The 17867-nt window shown below is 41.1% G+C and overlaps 1 protein-coding gene across 1 annotated transcript in view; it reads left to right on the top strand.

The window, feature by feature from the left end:
- Positions 1-17867, top strand: part of sh3rf1 (SH3 domain containing ring finger 1) — a 42453-nt gene that overhangs the window by 20642 nt on the left and 3944 nt on the right. Inside the window, exons 3-10 of the mRNA XM_015043934.1 lie at positions 4402-4677; positions 5223-5318; positions 6917-7222; positions 11261-11371; positions 13968-14095; positions 15149-15319; positions 16092-16372; positions 16446-16732. Of these exons, the coding sequence (XP_014899420.1) occupies positions 4402-4677; positions 5223-5318; positions 6917-7222; positions 11261-11371; positions 13968-14095; positions 15149-15319; positions 16092-16372; positions 16446-16732 (1656 nt within the window). The remainder of the gene's footprint in view (positions 1-4401; positions 4678-5222; positions 5319-6916; positions 7223-11260; positions 11372-13967; positions 14096-15148; positions 15320-16091; positions 16373-16445; positions 16733-17867) is intronic.

The raw sequence follows: 17867 nt of genomic DNA, 5'->3' as shown, positions 1-17867 counted from the left end.
TCACTTATAGCCCAGCGCTGTGGAAGAGAACATTATAACAGTAAAATCCCTTTAGCACACAGGTCTAACTGCATTAGCTGCAAAACACCAGCTGATGTCCTCAGACGGGGACGGGTTTCTGTTTTTCCCTTCATCGTTAAGTTCTCTCTTTTGCTCACTGAAATGAACAGTTGAATTCAAGGAAGAGAAGCAAACTTATGAAAACAGATTCTCCTTCATGACACATTTTTGAATGAAAAAGAAACAAGATTCAGAATACTTTTGCAGGGTTTTTGCAATGATTGGTCATTATTTGTGCTAGGAGAAGAAGCAAGGAAAATAGTTTTTAGCATTGTGAAATAAAGTATTGTAGAGTTTAGCATTTAGCAAAGTTAGCATTATTTAAACATCCTTTTATGTTTGTATTCCCTGGGAAAAGTAGACTTTTAACTTTTAGTTTTAGAAATAGCTATCGCTTCTAATCTGTTTAAAAAAACAATTAAAGCATTGCTTCATTGCACATCAGATCTTGAATAAGTACCTTCTCCTAATCCCACTTGTGTTTTGCCATCCAGATGGATTAATTCATTTTTTTAAACTTACTTCTTATGGTGTTTATAATTATTTCCTTGTTTTGTATTGATTTGTATTTTTTGTATTTATTGACAAAATTTGTGAAGTTGTCATTTTAACCTTGTTTGTATGACTTTTGTTAAATTTTAGCGAGATAAATTACTCATTGTCCAAGGACAACAGATGCTATTGCAAATCTGTTAATTAACATTCATTGCCCCAAACAAATAAATTAAATATTTCTAAATCCAATATTTTTCATAGCAGAAAAATATTAGGTTGAATATTCAATATTCAAATATTCATACCGGGTTGAATATTCAAAAATAATGAAACCGTGACCTGGCGACCTTTAGCTATGATGGGTTCACAAAAACACGGATTGTTGAGATTTCCACTAGCAGGTCTGAGGCTTTGACATCTATTTTTCCAGATCCTGGAAAAATAGATGTTTTCCATCTAATGTTACGATACACATGCGTGGTGGAGAAAGCTCAATTGGCACGACAACAGTGATGGGTTTTTTGTTCCGCATTGTGCTATTGTGGCCTGTGGATTGGTTTAACATATTAGTTTTAAAGAAACATAAGCCTCTTGTGGCCTGTACATTGGCTTTTTGTTTTCTTAGGCCAAAGTGGGTTATTGCTGTTGTGGGTAATCGTGTATTATAAATCTTTAAAGAGGTTGTAAGTCACTTGAAGTTGGCTGTGTGTACTCTTGTTAAGTAGCAGCAGTCTTACAGTGGCGTATGATCCTGTAATCACTACGGCAGTCTCTCCGCTCATTTTTCAAACCATCGGCGAAGACGGAGGAATAAAAGATAATCGTCCTGGTGCTGAATTGTTCTGTAGTTGCTCTTTTTTTATTGGAGCATAAAATCGAGGGAGATTCATCACGAGATGCGCTCTGTTCGAGTCTCGTCCTGTTTCTGGAGACAGACTAATAGCAATAAAAGCTTGATCTATCTGTATACGCTTGTGTGTTTGAGATGTTTTTAGGACATTCCTGTGATATTGGCTCACTTTGGTTTGTTTTCTCCTCGAGCGCAGCCTCCTTTGCTCTGCATCTGCACACTTCTCTATGCTGCCTGATTCTAGAAACAACAACACTGTCTCTGTGGACACGCACCGGATATTAGCCACCCCCCTGAGCTATCTTCCAGCCCCAGTTTTACCCTGTCTTTCCCCCCTCACTAACTCGTTCTTCCAGAGCCCCGTACAGACAGTCTCCTAATTTTTTTTCCCCCCTCCCCTCCCTGTTACTCTCACTGCATCTAGCCAAGTGAAACATGGAAATTTAGCTCTGCTGACAACACCTCTTTTATGACTCCAGACAGCAGGACCTAAACTCAGCTTAGAAATGGGCAGTAAAGGTCTGAGAATAGCACAAAGTGTCAGTTAATATGTTGACTACAAAGCTTGAGTGAGAAATAATAAAAACACAAAACAATTATACTTTTAACCGGCTAATTCAAACTGTTATGTTTGTAAGTAGATTATTTATTGGCTGCAGTCACAGAAATAAATTGCATAACACGGCTGACTTTGGACACAGGCTTTATTGCGCCTGGTTGTACACAGAAGCGATTACAAATGTCGCCGTTTCACGAGAACAAGCATTTCATATTTACCATGTAATTGGATTTCACTTTATTTTGTTTAACCTGAACCCGTTCTGTCATTTGAAACAAAAATGTCAAAGCTTTAACTTTCAAAAGCCTTGTTTTTTTCCCCTCTGAAAAAGCAGAGAGGCCCAGCTCCAGCGCAGTGTCCAAGGGGCCGCAGCGCACCCCTCGTCTCCCCGTCTTCTCCACAGGCCGGACCGGCGGCAGAGCCGCAGTGTGATTGGCTCTGTGCTTCAGACTGTGTGATTCTCTGCAGCAGGGTAATGTCACCCTGGTTCACCATCACAGCTCATTCTGTACTTTTATTCTCCTCTGAGCCTTTAAACGGTTCATTAGTCTTTAACAAGACTGCAGAGCCCACTCCAAACTCCGCATTAACCCCTCCGTGTCTGGCTCCGTCTCGGACTTTCAGCGCACACTTTGGGTCTCTTTCTGTCGTCCCAACGGTAATTTTTCAATTTTGGCTTCGGAGTTCAGATCAAATCGACTGAAGGTGTTTGGGATTCTGATCACTGTGGACTGCGACCAGCAGCAGCGGGGTCGGTAGTGTGGGGGTTGTTTTGGACCAAAGCCTTTCTCATGGACCCCCTCACTGAATAGAGAACATTGATGCTTCACTATCCTCACTAGCGTTCCCTCTTTCCCTGGATTGTCATTCCCTGAATGAGCCTTTCAGGACTGCAGGCTTGCAGGCCTGGATACAAAACCTTCCTCTGCTTATTAAAACGCACAGAGCCCTGCGTACTTTCAAGCCCCCAGTCAGAAGTTACAGAATCAGCCAGGCTCATACTGTAGCAGAGATGCTCTGATTAGTTACTTCAGCCTGTAGGAGAGCTGCTGTGTCCATGTGCTAGCTGCCCGAGTTTCACACATTTGTGTAGGTTATGTTAATATTATTAAAACGTAAATGGATCAAACTTAAACCAGACAAGCTCATAATCATCTGTTTATCACTTGAAAACAATACAATCCACATTGTCGCCTTTTAAATGAAGGGTGTCATTGCATCTTTTTCCATTTGGTGGTGACTGAACTCAAGCCTGCATTTATTTATTTCCAATTCAAACTTGTTATATGGGTATTTCTGATTGTGCAGGCTTTTTACTTGTACATACATAAATAATAATGACTTCACTTCATGTTTTTGTAACAAATATTACAGATAAATGTAGAGAAATAATCAAATAAAAAAATTAAATAAAGTGGTTCTTTTTTTAGCTGGTTCCCGATTCAACTTTTTCACTTTCAATACAATATCGATATTGGAGTATTGGTCAATATCGTTATTGACCTGATATGATATTAGCATGAATCATACATACTTTTATGTATGATTCATGCTAATATGAATCATACATATGATTCATATGTATGAATCATACATATGATTCATACATGTAATAAGCAGCAATCTATACTGCTTATTTTGCAGTATAGATTGTTAGAGAATGCTTATCAGGTGAAATTACTCAGAAAACAATAGTAAACAACAAAACGTATTAGAACAACTGATCCATCTATTAATGGGTCTCCATGCGAAATACAAAGCGCTGCTGGATAGAAATGCTGCTATCCAGACTGAATGCTGGAGCAGAGTGCATCCATCTGTGTGTATAAGAAATTTTCTGACCAATGTAATCCGATACCTGGGTTTTGACTCTCCAGCTGATTTCCGATACCAATATCGGATCATACACATAAGACAGAAGAACAGCACTGAAAATGTCTTATAGACCTTGATGTCATGTGTGAGTTAGAAAATAGGGTTCAACTAATACTTAAAAGAAAAATTAAATGAGTATTGAGTTTAATGTAAGTGACATTGGTAAAGCTGCAATCTGCATGTATTCCATGGTAAAATCTGAGATTTCTGAAAACGGGCAGAGGTTCAAAGCTCAGCCAGATGAAATTGAGCAGCTTCTTTCTCCGGTCAGTCTTCCTGTTATCTGTGAAGACTTGCTCTTGCTCGCTCTCTCGTAGCTTAAGTAAACTGCAGTCATGTCTCCATTTAGTTGAACATATAGCTGCCTTTAAATTGCTCACATATCTGAGCTTCCTCTGGCTATATGCCGACTGTCACAGATGCCGACAGTCATTAACTTTGATGATTTATTACTCTGTAACAGCACTGAGCAGTGAGACTTAGCAGCACTAAGTGTTCTGAAAAAAATCTGATTCTTCAATCAAGCTAAAAATTTATTTTACAAATCTCTGTGCCACTTCAGGGAATGCCCCAGCTTCCCTGTGCCAAGGCGCTGTACAACTATGACGGCAAAGAACCTGGAGACCTCAAATTCAGCAAAGGCGACATAATCATCCTGCGCCGGCAAGTGGATGAGAACTGGTACCACGGCGAGATGGGCGGAGTCCACGGCTTCTTCCCCACTAACTTCGTCCAGGTCATCAAGCCTCTGCCGCAGCCGCCGCCTCAGTGCAAAGCTCTGTACGACTTTGAACTGAAAGACAAAGAGGCCGACAAGGACTGCCTGCCCTTCTGTAAGGTGAGAACGCCGCAGACGTTCAGCAGCCGCTCTCCTGCCACATAGCCAGCGCAGTAAAACCAAAATACCTCTCATTACAGTGACGCTTCTGCCTTGTAGGCCTTCATTTTCTGGAGTCATGTGCGTGTCAGAACGTCAGGCTTTTTAAATGAAACACCCACAGCAACGTTTTGGATTTTCAGCCGGGCCTCTTGATGAGCAGCTGTAATTAGGCTGGAGAGAATGAATGGCGTACAGAGTGAGGCATCGCTTAACTACAGTAATTAAGCTGCTTTGTTTATCCAACTGCTGGGTCATAAGTTGATTGTTTTGGATTCTGTCATCAATTTATATGCCACACGAGCAACACCAGAAACAAGGTCGGAAAGTGTCTCATCTGATGGGCTGTTTTTAGTCGCAGGGTATGTTCTGTTTCAGAAACCCCAAAAACTCTTCTCCTGCTCATTATTTCTGCTCTGAAGTTCACTCCCTAAGGTTGAGCAATGCTCTGCGCTAGATACCAACCCTTATTTACATTTTGTTTCCTCTCTGTTGTGTTATTCTAGGATGATATCCTGACCGTGATCCGCAGAGTTGATGAAAACTGGGCTGAGGGAATGCTGGGAGATAAAATTGGAATTTTCCCCATCTCATACGTGGAGGTAAGGGTGTAACTTCATTCTTGTGATGAAACTCACAGTCAGATGTCTGGGATTTTGATCATGGTCTAATTTTATTCTTATTTAGTTATTCATTTAAATCTTTGTAAGTTTATGAAACACAAGTGTTTTCTGTGTAAGGATCTTTTTCTCTTAGACACGGTCAGTGTCTCGTCTTGTCGGAGTCATTTCTTTTAACCTTTATAGCATTTCATTCCTTTGTACTTAGCTACTGCGTATGATTTTTTTTTTTCCTTTGTATTTTTTAATTATGGTGGTAACTAGTCAAAGAAAGGTTCAAATCTCATGTATAAATCAATTTAAATGCATTTGACCCATGGATGCCTCAATATGAAAATGTACTATTGCTGTTATGGTCAATTGGTGATATTTACCGACATTTTATGTATCGTATATCATCACTTTACTAAAATAATGGTCCAAGTAATTTTTTTACCAAAATAAACTTCAACGAGATGGAAACAAATATCAGCTATTAATATTGGTCTAGTTTTATTTATCGGACCAATACTGATATGTTAAAAAATGACTAATATCGGCTGATACTGATGTTGGTGCCGATAATATCATGCATCTTTATATTAATCTCCCGTAATGTTGTGTTTCTCCCTGTTTCTGTCATTTGTTGGTCAGATTCCTCTTCATGGTCGGGACTAAACATGGAACGTAACTTTATTTGTTTATGTTTTAGTATAAAATGACCAAAACTACAGAGGCAGGAAACACTGGTGATTTGGTTTACTGGTCAGAAGCGATCTTGTCTATATATTCAGGAAAAATAAATACAAGCAAAATATGTTTAAAGTTATTTTAGCCTGGGAGTATTTTACAGTATAAATCCCCTCCTCCTCTGGTTTCACTGTGATTGTAGTCATTGTTAATATTGTGAGAGACAGAATTGAGAAATGGCTCATTCTGTAAATTTTTAAACAATGAAAGTTCAGCATGAAGAAGGAATATTTAGGTCATTGCATTTTTCCTTTCCTCTGGGCCATTTGTTTTCATCTGAAGTTGATTTATTGTATGATTTGGTACTTGTCTGCCTTTTTAATGTCTTGATATTTCAGTTACTAACCCAGACAGACTCCCCACTCGATTGCTCTGAAACATTTTAGGGTTTCAGTCTTTTAAGTAAAAAGAGCTGCTTGGGGCAAGAGATGATGGCAAGTAGTTCAAGCACCCTGTGATTAACCAAAACTGCTGCTTTGATTTTTACCTTCGTCTTTCACTCGCACGTTATGTTGCCTAAGTCTCGAAACCTGCAGTTTATCAGCTGGCTGAGACCAATAAGCTTCCTTAAAATAAAGTTGGTCCTGCTTGTAGAAGCAGCAGTATTTCTGATAATATGTTGATGAAGTAGAAATTCAGACACCGTTAAGATGAAGGTCATTAATGCTTCATCAGAGATCCAACTTTTTCTGCACATTCAGTTTTGGTAAATCTTTGACTATGGCATTACTTTAAGGGCTAAAATGTAAGAAAATATAGGCCAGTCAACTGCAGGTCAGATTTCAAAACAATTTTCCTCTGTTAGTGATTTTCTCTTTGTTGCCCCCCCTGCTTCTCATATTCTTCCATAGTTCAACTCTGCAGCCCGCCAGCTCATAGAGTTGGACAAGCCATCCGACTCCAGTGGAGAGTCCATTGAAGGGGCCTCCCTGGGACCCCAGAGCAACGGCGCCCAGCGACCAGGGGAGAAGAAGAACACCAAGAAACGACATTCCTTCACTTCTCTCACCATGTCCCACAAACCCATGCTCGCTCCCCCGCCACAGCGCCACTCCATGGAGATTAGCGGCCCGGTCCTCATCAGCTCCAGCAACCCCACCGCAGCCGCCCGGATCGGAGAGATCAGCGGGGGGCTTTCCTGCAGCGCACCTTCACAGGTAGGATGGTCAGCAGGAGATGCATGGAGGAATAGTTTTCCTGGATTTTGTTCATTTCTGACTTGTTAGTTTGGGCAGTGAGTTCTCGTCTTCACAATTCTATTAAAGGGGCAGTATTGTGTAAAAACGACTTTACATCATGTTATGATATTATTGCCTCATCAAAAGCCCACCTGGTGTGTTGCCTTGCTTCTTTCATGCATGTTTGAGAAATCCTTTAATCTCCCGTGGCAACCATTCAGCTGTAAAAAACAGCTGGGTGAACTGAGAGCTGCCTCACAGAGCAGCCCTCTCTCCATAATTCCCCACTCAGCTCCTTCAGACTAGCCAGCAGCAATTAGCAGACACCTGGTGGAACTGAGCATCTGCTGAACTCATTATAGGAGCTACTGCTCAGTGCAACCCTGGTTAAATCATTGTTAAAGGGTTAATAGAGGAGCCATGTTGTGATGACTTCCTGGGAGTGGAGTTTTAGAAAGAGCAGGAGTTTCTTAAAGTGACAGAGGCCCAATTTGAAGACATTAACCTACAAAGCCGAATTTCCTACATGTCATATTTTTATAACAATTATAGTTAACATAGTTACTGGATTGTGCCATAAAATGCCTGGAAAATACATAATGTAGCCTCTTTAATTTTGTTACTTTTTTTATTGTTACTATTGGAGCGATTAGACAAAATAAAGTAGCGCTTGGCTTCAGTCTGTTGGCATCCTGTGGGTGTGGTGTGTGTGTCAGTCGGTTTTGGCGCCAACCACTAATCAGCTCCGTCTAAGCCAGTTCCTAACTAGTCAGCGTTTGAGATCCACCATCAGCCTTTAATGACGAGCCGAAAGCCAAGACCAGTCAATTACTTGTTCACTCACCTGTGGGAGCATTTATCATATGGCTGGCACAGCAATCTATTTCTGTTTTCATGCAAAATATAAGTTAGAAAAAAGTGCAACTACTGCAAAGTACTACAGGAACTTGTTTAATCAGTTTCTTCAGTTTTTATCTTCAAACTGAAAAAAAATATGGGAGTAATTTAATGTAGGAGATGATAAATGAGCAGTTTTGTTTTGGTTCAGCATGTACTGTCTACTGGTGAGCTGACAGGAGAGACATGACTTCAGATCATAAGTTTTGTTTGTCTTATTTAGGTGTTTTTATCATTCTTTAATTGGCCAGTAATGCATATAGTTGGGACTTTAATGTATCTAACATTTGAATGGAGTGCAGTTAATGTGATATTTATCAGATAAAAAATAAAAAGTTTTGATTATTGGAGAAAAATATTTTTTTTTTAAATCAAATAACCAGTTTATAAACTATTTTTTAATTTGGAGGTTTGGTAGATGCTTTGGCCTGTAGCTTTGAGATTTTTTTGTTGAACTTTATTTCTTGAGGGAACAAAACAAATTGCTGCTTTGCATTTTTCTTTCTTTTTTTTCTAAATGTGATTGTTAAACTAATTGTATTATTTGGTGTATTCCTCTCTCCATCTCCTAGACAATGTAACATTTTGGGGTTCACCTTGGATTTAGCCTTTGGGATTTCTCACATAATACAAAACTGACATGAACAGAGGTTTTTTTTTTACTATTTTAATCTGGTTAAAACTGATGATCTGAACCAGTTCAGTAAACTCCAACAATATGGCCATTATAAAGGGTCCAACATTCAAGCATTTATGCAAGACTCTCAATTTAGCTTCTCTTATTTTCCCAACCTTTTTTTTCCCCTCAAAGCTCCACTTTCCTCCTTTGAACATGGAGACAAATGTCCCTTTCTCTGTCTTTGTACCAAGCAAACTATTATTGATTTTAGAAACTTAAAGTCATCCATATGCGACTCGACTCATCCACAGAAATGACTCCAGCTTAGCCCCCAAGGTTTCCACACCAAGCTGCTCTGTGGTTTCTACTTGCTGGCAGAGCAGTCTTGATTCGGTGCTTTAAGGCCAGAAAAACAGACGTGTCGAGATAAACAAAACAATTACTTTGATGTCGCTTTAAACTGCCGAAGTGGCTGAGCATAAAGATCCCGGGAACTTTTTGCGAATAGGCCTCCTTTAACATGCGCCATGAATTTATCATTTGTTTTTCTAGACAGAATCTCACTAGCGTTGTCACCGCTTTGAGTATTTTCTCTTCTCTTACAACATTATTTATATTCAACAATGACTGGCATTAAAAAAATAACACGGGTTTGGTTTGTGAATAATATGAAACACAGATGACGACTCTCTTGCCGCACGAATGTCCTACTTCCATCGACTTTGAGTTTTCATTCAGCTTGTTTTTTTTATTACCGTCTGTGTTTTTGTGTACTTTTTTCTCTGGAACATATTTGCTTTGATGCGTTTAGACTTTCTGCAAATCTCTGCACCAAAACCTCCTGTTAACTTCTACCATTAAATGTTCCTGAGTTTTCTGAGACAAACACAGAGCTCCTCTGCAGCAAAGCCTCTCCTGAGGATGTTTTTCTGAGCATGTTGTTGTTTCTGTAGAGATGCACCGATCGATCATCCAATTGTCCCTTGTTTGCCTCTGATTAGTGATCTGTTATAAAACAGAAATAAAAGAAAATCTGTTTCATCTTTCATTTAGTGCATAGAAACTATAATCTGTATGGTTGTATCCATTAAATTTGATGCACTCAGTTTTGAGTTCAATAAAAATTAGTGATGAATCGATGTGAAAATTTGGGCCAATAAGACACCTTGACAAAAAAAAAAAGACCACTGCTGATTCACTTTTGCTTCTCTGCTTCAGTTAAACTCCCCACAATCCTTTGCTGCAACACTTTCACTGTCAAATGACCAGACAAATATCACATGACTAACCTCTTCCCCTAACTCTCCAGAAACAAACGCCAACAAGCTGGAAATAAAATATTGGTTATCAGCTCAGTTTTATTCATCGAACCATTGACTAATATTAACAAATAACGATGTTCATGCTGATTTATCGTGCTCCTCTAATCAAAATCGGATCTAATCTAGTAACTTCTTCTTTTTTGCTTTGATTTGAAGCTACTATCTATACCTGCAATGCATTTGTTTTCCTTAAAATATCAAATTAGATCTGGTCAAAATGGTTATCAGCAGGCTAAGTTTCAAAGATAATCATAAATCCGTATTGGCCTGGAGAAGCATGATTGGGGCATTTCTGATTTACTATGTATGAGTTTCAGCCATAAAGGCTCCCAGAGAACCTGTGTGTGGCTGTAAAGCGATCTTCTCCACTGACAACACAACAGATTTTTAAGCAGATGACTGTTTTTTGGGGGAGGCGGAATCACAACACAAAGACTGTTCTGCCTCTGCATGCCCAGTCTCTTTCCCTTCGCATGCACTTGTCGTCTTTCCACCAAAAAATAAACAAAACAAACAAAAAAAAAAGAAGAAAATAACAAAGATAAGCCCAAGATCCCCAGAAGATTCTAGAAATCTCCGTTTTCTAAGAACCTTCATTTAGCGAGCTGCTTCTCCGAGGTGCCTGCGAGCGCACGGCTGCTTCCCGCTCCCAGAGAGGCTCACCTTTAGGAGGCGAATCTGTCTGGATCAGCCAGCCGTGGAGAGTCACTGAGCTACAGGGGCATATTGTGTGTCCCAACAGTGTTGCCTTGTTACCAGGACACCACAGTGACTCGGGTGGATGACCGACCGGGAAAGCCCCCCCTTCCTCTGCCCGCTTATAACATGCCCAATGAAATACCCTTGTGTGTGATCACCTGACTCCTTTCGACCAATCGGACCGCGTGGCGAGCGTCGTGGTCAAAGCTCGGATACAAAGCCACATGTGTTCTGTGTTGCTCAGCGGGTCATTTACACAATGTGACAGGAGAGGGATTTTTTTCTCTTTTAATGAAATCCTGGCACACAGTGTAACTCTCCAAGTAATGAGACTGCGTTAATGGTCAGTGTGTAATTGTATTGTATGTCTAATTAATCAGATAATTGGTTACAATAATGTGTTCACTGGAGGGTGTCCGGTTTCTTATTGGATGAGAGGAGTGTGTGTTAAATAGTCAGCATTTCTCTTTGCTTTGACAGGTACATATTTGCACAACGGGACTAATAGTGACCCCACCCCCTAGCAGTCCGGTTACCACAGCAACGGTCTTCACGTTTCCTTCAGAGACGAGCTACACCTCCATCGCTTTGGTAGGTCGAACATGGACGAGCTGTTGAAGCTTTACCAGTTCAATAGATTCCCACTGTGGAAGTTTCACAAATGTTTAGGGGTAATTAAAAAAACTTGTTCATATCACTTAGACATTTTCACTTTTTGTCACTTTACAACCAGAAAGGCAAAGTTTTTTATTGGGATTTTATTTAAGAGATCAACAGAGAAAGTAGTGCATGATTCCAGGTTTACAAATAAAAGTCTAAGGTTAAGGCTGGGCGACAAATCAATTTTATCCATGAATCAAATTTTCTGTTTTTGAAGATTTAATTTTTTATTTTTTTTTCACCAATGCACTTTCTGGGTCTCCAGAGTGAGGAACTAACATCTTGTTTGACAAGCGTGTTTTACAACTTCTGTTTACTTTGACTTTGAATTCAGGTGAACTCGCACAACAAATTAATGCCAGATATTTTCTGTTTAATCTATTTAAAATCAGAAATTGAATTTGACATTAAAGAATTAGAGATTTTATTTAAGCCACATCGCCCAGCCCTGTTTAAGGTGCAATTTGATATTCTAAAATAAAGTCCAATGCAACCAGTTGCCCTCTCTTTCATCTCATTAGTAAATTTCGATGAACTAATTGGTTCCAGTTTAAATGCAGTTGTCCTTTAAAGGTCTCGGAGCATGACACAACCAACCAAGACAAGGTGGTCAAAATGACCGACAGGGTGAGGAGATTATTCATTGGAGAAGCAGCATGAGAAAACAGTAAAAACCCCGATTTCAAAGCTGTGGAAGAAACTTGGTGGTGGCAGCATGGTGATGTGGGAATGCTTTTTTTTTCTTTTTTTTTTTCTTTTTCTTTTTTGGTGCAGACCCAGTTCATGTTTGGGCTATATGCAGAGGTTATCCTGTAAGAATACCCGAGTGCAAAGGAACGGAGACTTGGTTGGATTGATGGGTGACATGGACTTAGAATTTTATTGCAATATTTTGTGGTACTATTGTGATAAAGATAAAAATTACGGTGAAAAACTGTTACATTTTTAGATCTCTTGGTTGATGTGACTGCATGTCACAGCATTCACATTGGCAAAAACACAAATCCTGTTTTTGAAAAACATTCCCATTTGAAATAGGCTTCTTCAGGACGCCACTCACTTAAAGTGTAACTTATATCACCAAACGGCACACAATAATCTTTTTTTTTTTTTTTTTCATTTAATATAATTACATTTCTTGATGCTCTCGTGGAATACATCTGATCTCGTGGAGCTTAATGTAATTTGAAAAGAGGAACATCAGTCTGTAAAGGTGATGGAGATGCAACCCTAAAGTCTTATAGGTTGAACTGAGTTTACTCAGGGCTGTGAATATAAATATTTACATTTTGCTAAAAAAAATATTGAAATTTTTTTTCCACTTTACAATTATGCTCTACTTAGTGTTGGTGTGTGACGTAAAATCCCAGTAAACTTCGTGGTTGGAATGCAACAAAAAGCCAAAGGTTAATGGGTGTGACCATCTACAGTGCCTTTACAAGGCACTGTAGATGGTCGAGCGTGTAAAAATGACCATAAAATTGTGCTTTAAAAAAACAACTCTTTCCTAGAGATATTTTGATAGTCCACAAAGCCTTAAAAGTTTCATTAAAACGTCCTGCAGGCCGCTGAAAACAGCACGTACACTTCCTGTCTTTCCGTGCGTCCACTCTGGTATGCAGAGTTATTGAATGAGCAGGAATGTTGTACACAAAAGGTTGAGCTCTCCGCGTCACTTGGGAAACCTACATGATGTTTTTGTACACATGATTTCTCCAGCCTGCAGGCAACCTAATTACCTCAGCTCAAGCGTCGGCAGCGAACCGTGGAGCAGATCGACGCTGGCGTGCACACGTAGACCCGCACAGACACCACAGGGCTGTCTGAGCGCCACTCTCCTCCCCCAGCCTGTCATGGAAGCTATTACTCTGCTGCTCGCTGCTGCCAGTGTTCGACTCAGGGAACTTCTGAGTAGAAGAGCATCATTTCAGCTCACTTATTTTTTTTTTTTTTTTTTTTTTTTTTTGGGGGGGGGTTTCAGTATTTGTTTTTATTCCATTTGCGGTAATTTCGTGTTTTCCTCGCAGTGTTTTAAACGTTCGCAGTCGAAGATCTTCTGAAGAGCGTGAGTCCACTCGCGGGTTGGTTCTGGTGGTTGCTCTAAACTGTGCTCACAGACATGTTTCTCATTTCATATGGTCCCAATTAAAACACTGCAGTGGGTTTAAGATCTAGCCATGTGGTCTCCTAGCAGCAAGGAAACAACCAGAACAGGAGATTCTCCTTTCCAAGAGAAAGTCAGGGATAGGAGTGCGTGTCTGCCAGACCGTGCTCCCTTGGTGTGGGCAAACCCAAGGGAATAACCCAAGTGACCGATCGTCTTTCATTCTCCTTCTCTCATTGTTGCTAATAAACAAACAAACTGGTTCCCCCGCTTATATAACTTTGTTATTGAGGTTTGTCTTACTTCTTGCTCTTGAGTTTGTGCGTCATAACAGGAGGAGATAAGTAATGAATTGTTGTGAAATTGTAATTGAACACTGATCCCGTCTAACCACTAATATAGTTTTCCTATTCTCTCTCACAGGATGCTCTTCCTCCGCCGCCTCCTCCTCCTCCTCAGTCCCCGGTCAGTGGAGCGGCGTATTCCCTCGCTGCCGGACAGAGACCCTCCCCCAGCATAAGTGACCAAAGTGGCAGACAAAGACCCACAGTGTAAGTAAAATAGGAAAACAAACACTCCCAACAGAGATTTTAAGGTTTCCATAAACATGCTGCGGATCGTCGCTGCCGTGGTTCAGCCTGAACCCACCGTCCTAGTTGGTGGAGGGGGGAATCTTGGTGTGACCCCCCTCCTCTCAGCTGTCGGTGTGGGCCTGCAGACGGAGCTTGTGTGCCGGTGAAAAGGTCAAAACCTGTTACTGAAGGCTTCCAGGGTCCCTTAGGGAGATCCTTTCTCTCACCTCTGACCTTTGACCCGCTCACCTTTACCCTCATTACTCACCCAAGTCAACCCACACACCTGATGAGTGTTTGCTCCTCTCATCCCGGCTTCTCCTGTGGTCATCTTTATCTCCCAGTGCATACATGTTGGTCGATGCGCATTTATGTATTTATGTACCTTTAGCTTTTTCACATTTTTGTCCCACTTCAACCACAATTTTTAGTTTATTTTGTTAGAATTTTGTCTAACACATAGTGTGCCTTATAGATTTTTATTTTCTTTCACTTCCTCCACATTTATGCACTGTTTTGTGTTGATCTATCATGTAGTGAGCATCCTTAAAAAGTCTTAAATCCATGTATATATAAATAAGGCCACTACTAATGCACCCTTGCTTGCTAACTAGCTAGCTTTATTGCGTTTATTATGGATAAGTGCAAATTTCTCACCAGTTGGCAGGACGACGGTTTGTGGAGATGCAGGTTTGAGTTGGTGAAACCTGCAGAAATCCTGATATGAAAAACCCAATAAAATGCAGTAAATGATTTTATGGTGTACATACTTTTCCCTGGCCGCTGTTATAGCCCCGTTCTTGTGCTCCTGTAAGCGGACAACCTGCAGCTTGTTTATCCTTTTCGTGCTGACTTCCTTCTGGGTCAGAGAGCGAAGTCTGTGCTGCAGGGCCTCGGCCGAGGTGCGGACAGCTGTCCAGCTGGGCTGTCAGGGAATCAAACGCACACAAACTTGCTTTTATTTCTGAGCGGTGTTGGGATTTCACCGGGGCGGTTTTGAAAGCTGCGTTATCTGTTTGTTGTTTGATCCAGCTATGTGGCCATGTTCCCATACACCCCCCGAAAGGAAGATGAGCTGGAGCTGAGGAAAGGAGAGATGTTTTTAGTGCTGGAACGCTGTCAGGACGGCTGGTTCAAGGGCACCTCGATGCACACTGGAAAGATTGGAGTCTTCCCTGGAAACTACATGAGCCCAGTCAGCAGGTTGGTCGCTGGGTCGGCATGCTGCACACTCACGCTTAGTTTTACAGCAGCATGTCTGCACAGTCATTCCTTAATATCAACTCCTGTTTTATTTAGAGGTTATTTATTTTTATACTTTTGTGAACTATATTGATACATTTGCCGTGTACATTCCTGACAGACCCATCCCATGTTTTAAAAAATTCCCATAAAAATGAGCAGTTTGAGTGGTTTGCAAATTCCTCTTTAGAAATGTGTAACTAGTTTATTTCCTTGAGTTTAAAATGTAAAACCTGTGATCTGCTTTGTGCAAAAATCCAACTCGGTTTGATGTTAGTTCATCTTTTTAGAGCAGTAGAGTAGAGAGACTCTTATGAGAGCCAGTTTATTCATTTAACACCAGATGTTTGCACATCCTTAAAGTCTTACATTTATGTATCTAACATTAGAGCCTTTAAATCTGTCAGAAAATATGCAAGTTGGCTTTAAATATGTTAATCACGAGTCTTACATTTTGTTGTGGCAGGACTATTAAATCTCGTTTATTCTTTGTAGTTTATTTTAGCTTTTTGCATCTATAATGGGTGAGCGAAACTTATTGCTAGTTGGCTTGTCACTACTACTACTACATAAAATTTGCAATTCTTTTTTGTACATTTCTGTCATGATAAAGGTCAGAAATTGAATTCATAATGGTCTTAAAAATGTCTTACATTTGAGTTGGTGAAACCTGCAGAAACCCTTTAACTACCTCCCTGTTTTCACCATTTTCTTTTACATTCTCCCCCATCAGGACGGCGTCTGGAAGCTCCCAACCCAAAGTGCCCATGAGTCTGTGCACTCAGGCTGGCAGAGGAGTCACCATCGTCAGTCCTTCCTCTGCTCCCCTCGGGGCTATTGTTCCTGGGCCTGATTTCAACAAACCCCTCCCTGCGTGCTCCACAGCTGCGTCTGCCTGCTCCCCACCTGCAGCTGTAACATCAGCCCAGACGGCCACAGGCCAGCAGCCAAAGGTTCCCCTGCACGTCAACTCGCAGATGACTGTGAATCAGGCTCGCAACGCTGTCAGAACAGGTAAAACGCACAGACGTTGCCTAAAGGCGTGAATGAGAATCTCCTTCTCATGCCGTTTCTGCGGTCTTTGCAGCAACATGTCACAGTCAGGACAGACCCACGGCTGCAGTGACGCCCATCCAGTCTGTGACTTACCTCCCACACGCCGCCATTTGCCCCCAGTCCTCCACCAATCCCGCTCAAGGCTGTAGCCGGGTGGGGGTGGCGATGGGCTGCGCCGCTGCTTCTCTGACCCCACCCAACGTGAGCGCCGCGTCTCTGGACGGCGACGCTTTGAGACCCGTTCCTGTCGGGAGTAACTCTGCCCTCAATCCCTCGTCTAACTCAGCTCTTGCCTGCAGACTGGACAAGGATGTGAAGGTAGGACTTTTTCCCCTTTTTCTGTGGAGCAGAGGAGGTTGAGTCTTGTGCGCGCACTGTGTGTCTAAGTTGATCGTTCACAGAGGATGTGGCTGTCCGATCAGCTGTTTGTGAGCTTTGCCAACACCCCCAGGCACAGAGCTTGTCAAGACAGATACCGTCTTATTGGATCGTTGAGGCCTTCTCCCCAGCTTATAGGAGCATCAGTCTCCCACTGCCTCAGGAGTGTAGCAGCCTCATGGACATCATTCAAAATGGACTCGTGCTCTGCTGCTTGTTGATCTTCACTCAATGCTTTTGTCAAGTTTTATCACCTGGATGGAAAACCTGGGCTCAGTGAAGAGCGCCTGACAAACCGTGTTGTCCGCCTAAAGGCGTGATTAGAGGTGTATTCTGCCAGAATACCCATCTCATACAGCATGTGTACGTCGATCCTCTCCTCCAGGGAACTGTAGTTGTGTGCTTAACATTATATTACATGACAGACTAAGGTTGAAGCCTTGAAAGGAGAAAAAGACCAGCTTGAATATGTCTTACTGCCTTCCTGTTTTCTGTTGAAGTTGGATGATGTGCCCCCAGTGTTGATTTGAATTGAATGTTTTATAAAATGGCCGAATTGACAAATGTATGATATGGTGAAGGAGACCATTACATTAGAAAATGTTTCATTTAGACTTAAATACATTTATCACAGGTCTAAATTGTAGTTCATTTTTCTTGTGAGACTTTTCTGTCTGGAAAAACTTTGAGTCTGATACAGAAATCTTCATTATGTATCTCAAGGCGGTTGAGGCTAGCGCTAACTAGCTGCTAATAAATCCTAGCTAGCTAGTTGTTTTGCATCCATCATGGGTAAATGTAAATTATTGTCTGTTGACTGAAACATCCACATGTTCTCCACTGGCAGTCTTCTGTTGCCTGTGCATTGTGTTGTGATATGGGTCTTAAATTTTATTCATAGTGGCCTTAAAAAGTTTTACATTTGAGTTGGTGAAACTCTGCATCAGCTGTGGAGGACTAGCTGTCTGTAGCTGCAGCCTGAGTGAATTTGTTTAGATAGACTAACTTTGAGCGCTCTTCACTCTGTAACAACTTTTGGCAAAATAGTTTGATTAGTTGGACCTGGAGTTGCTCG

The sequence above is a fragment of the Poecilia latipinna genome, unplaced genomic scaffold (genome assembly GCF_001443285.1).
Source record: "Poecilia latipinna isolate Pla-1442-1.1 unplaced genomic scaffold, P_latipinna-1.0 Scaffold657, whole genome shotgun sequence".
Taxonomy (NCBI): domain Eukaryota; kingdom Metazoa; phylum Chordata; class Actinopteri; order Cyprinodontiformes; family Poeciliidae; genus Poecilia; species Poecilia latipinna.
Note: the sequence above shows the minus strand (reverse complement) of the source record. Positions and strands in the feature narration are given on the sequence as shown.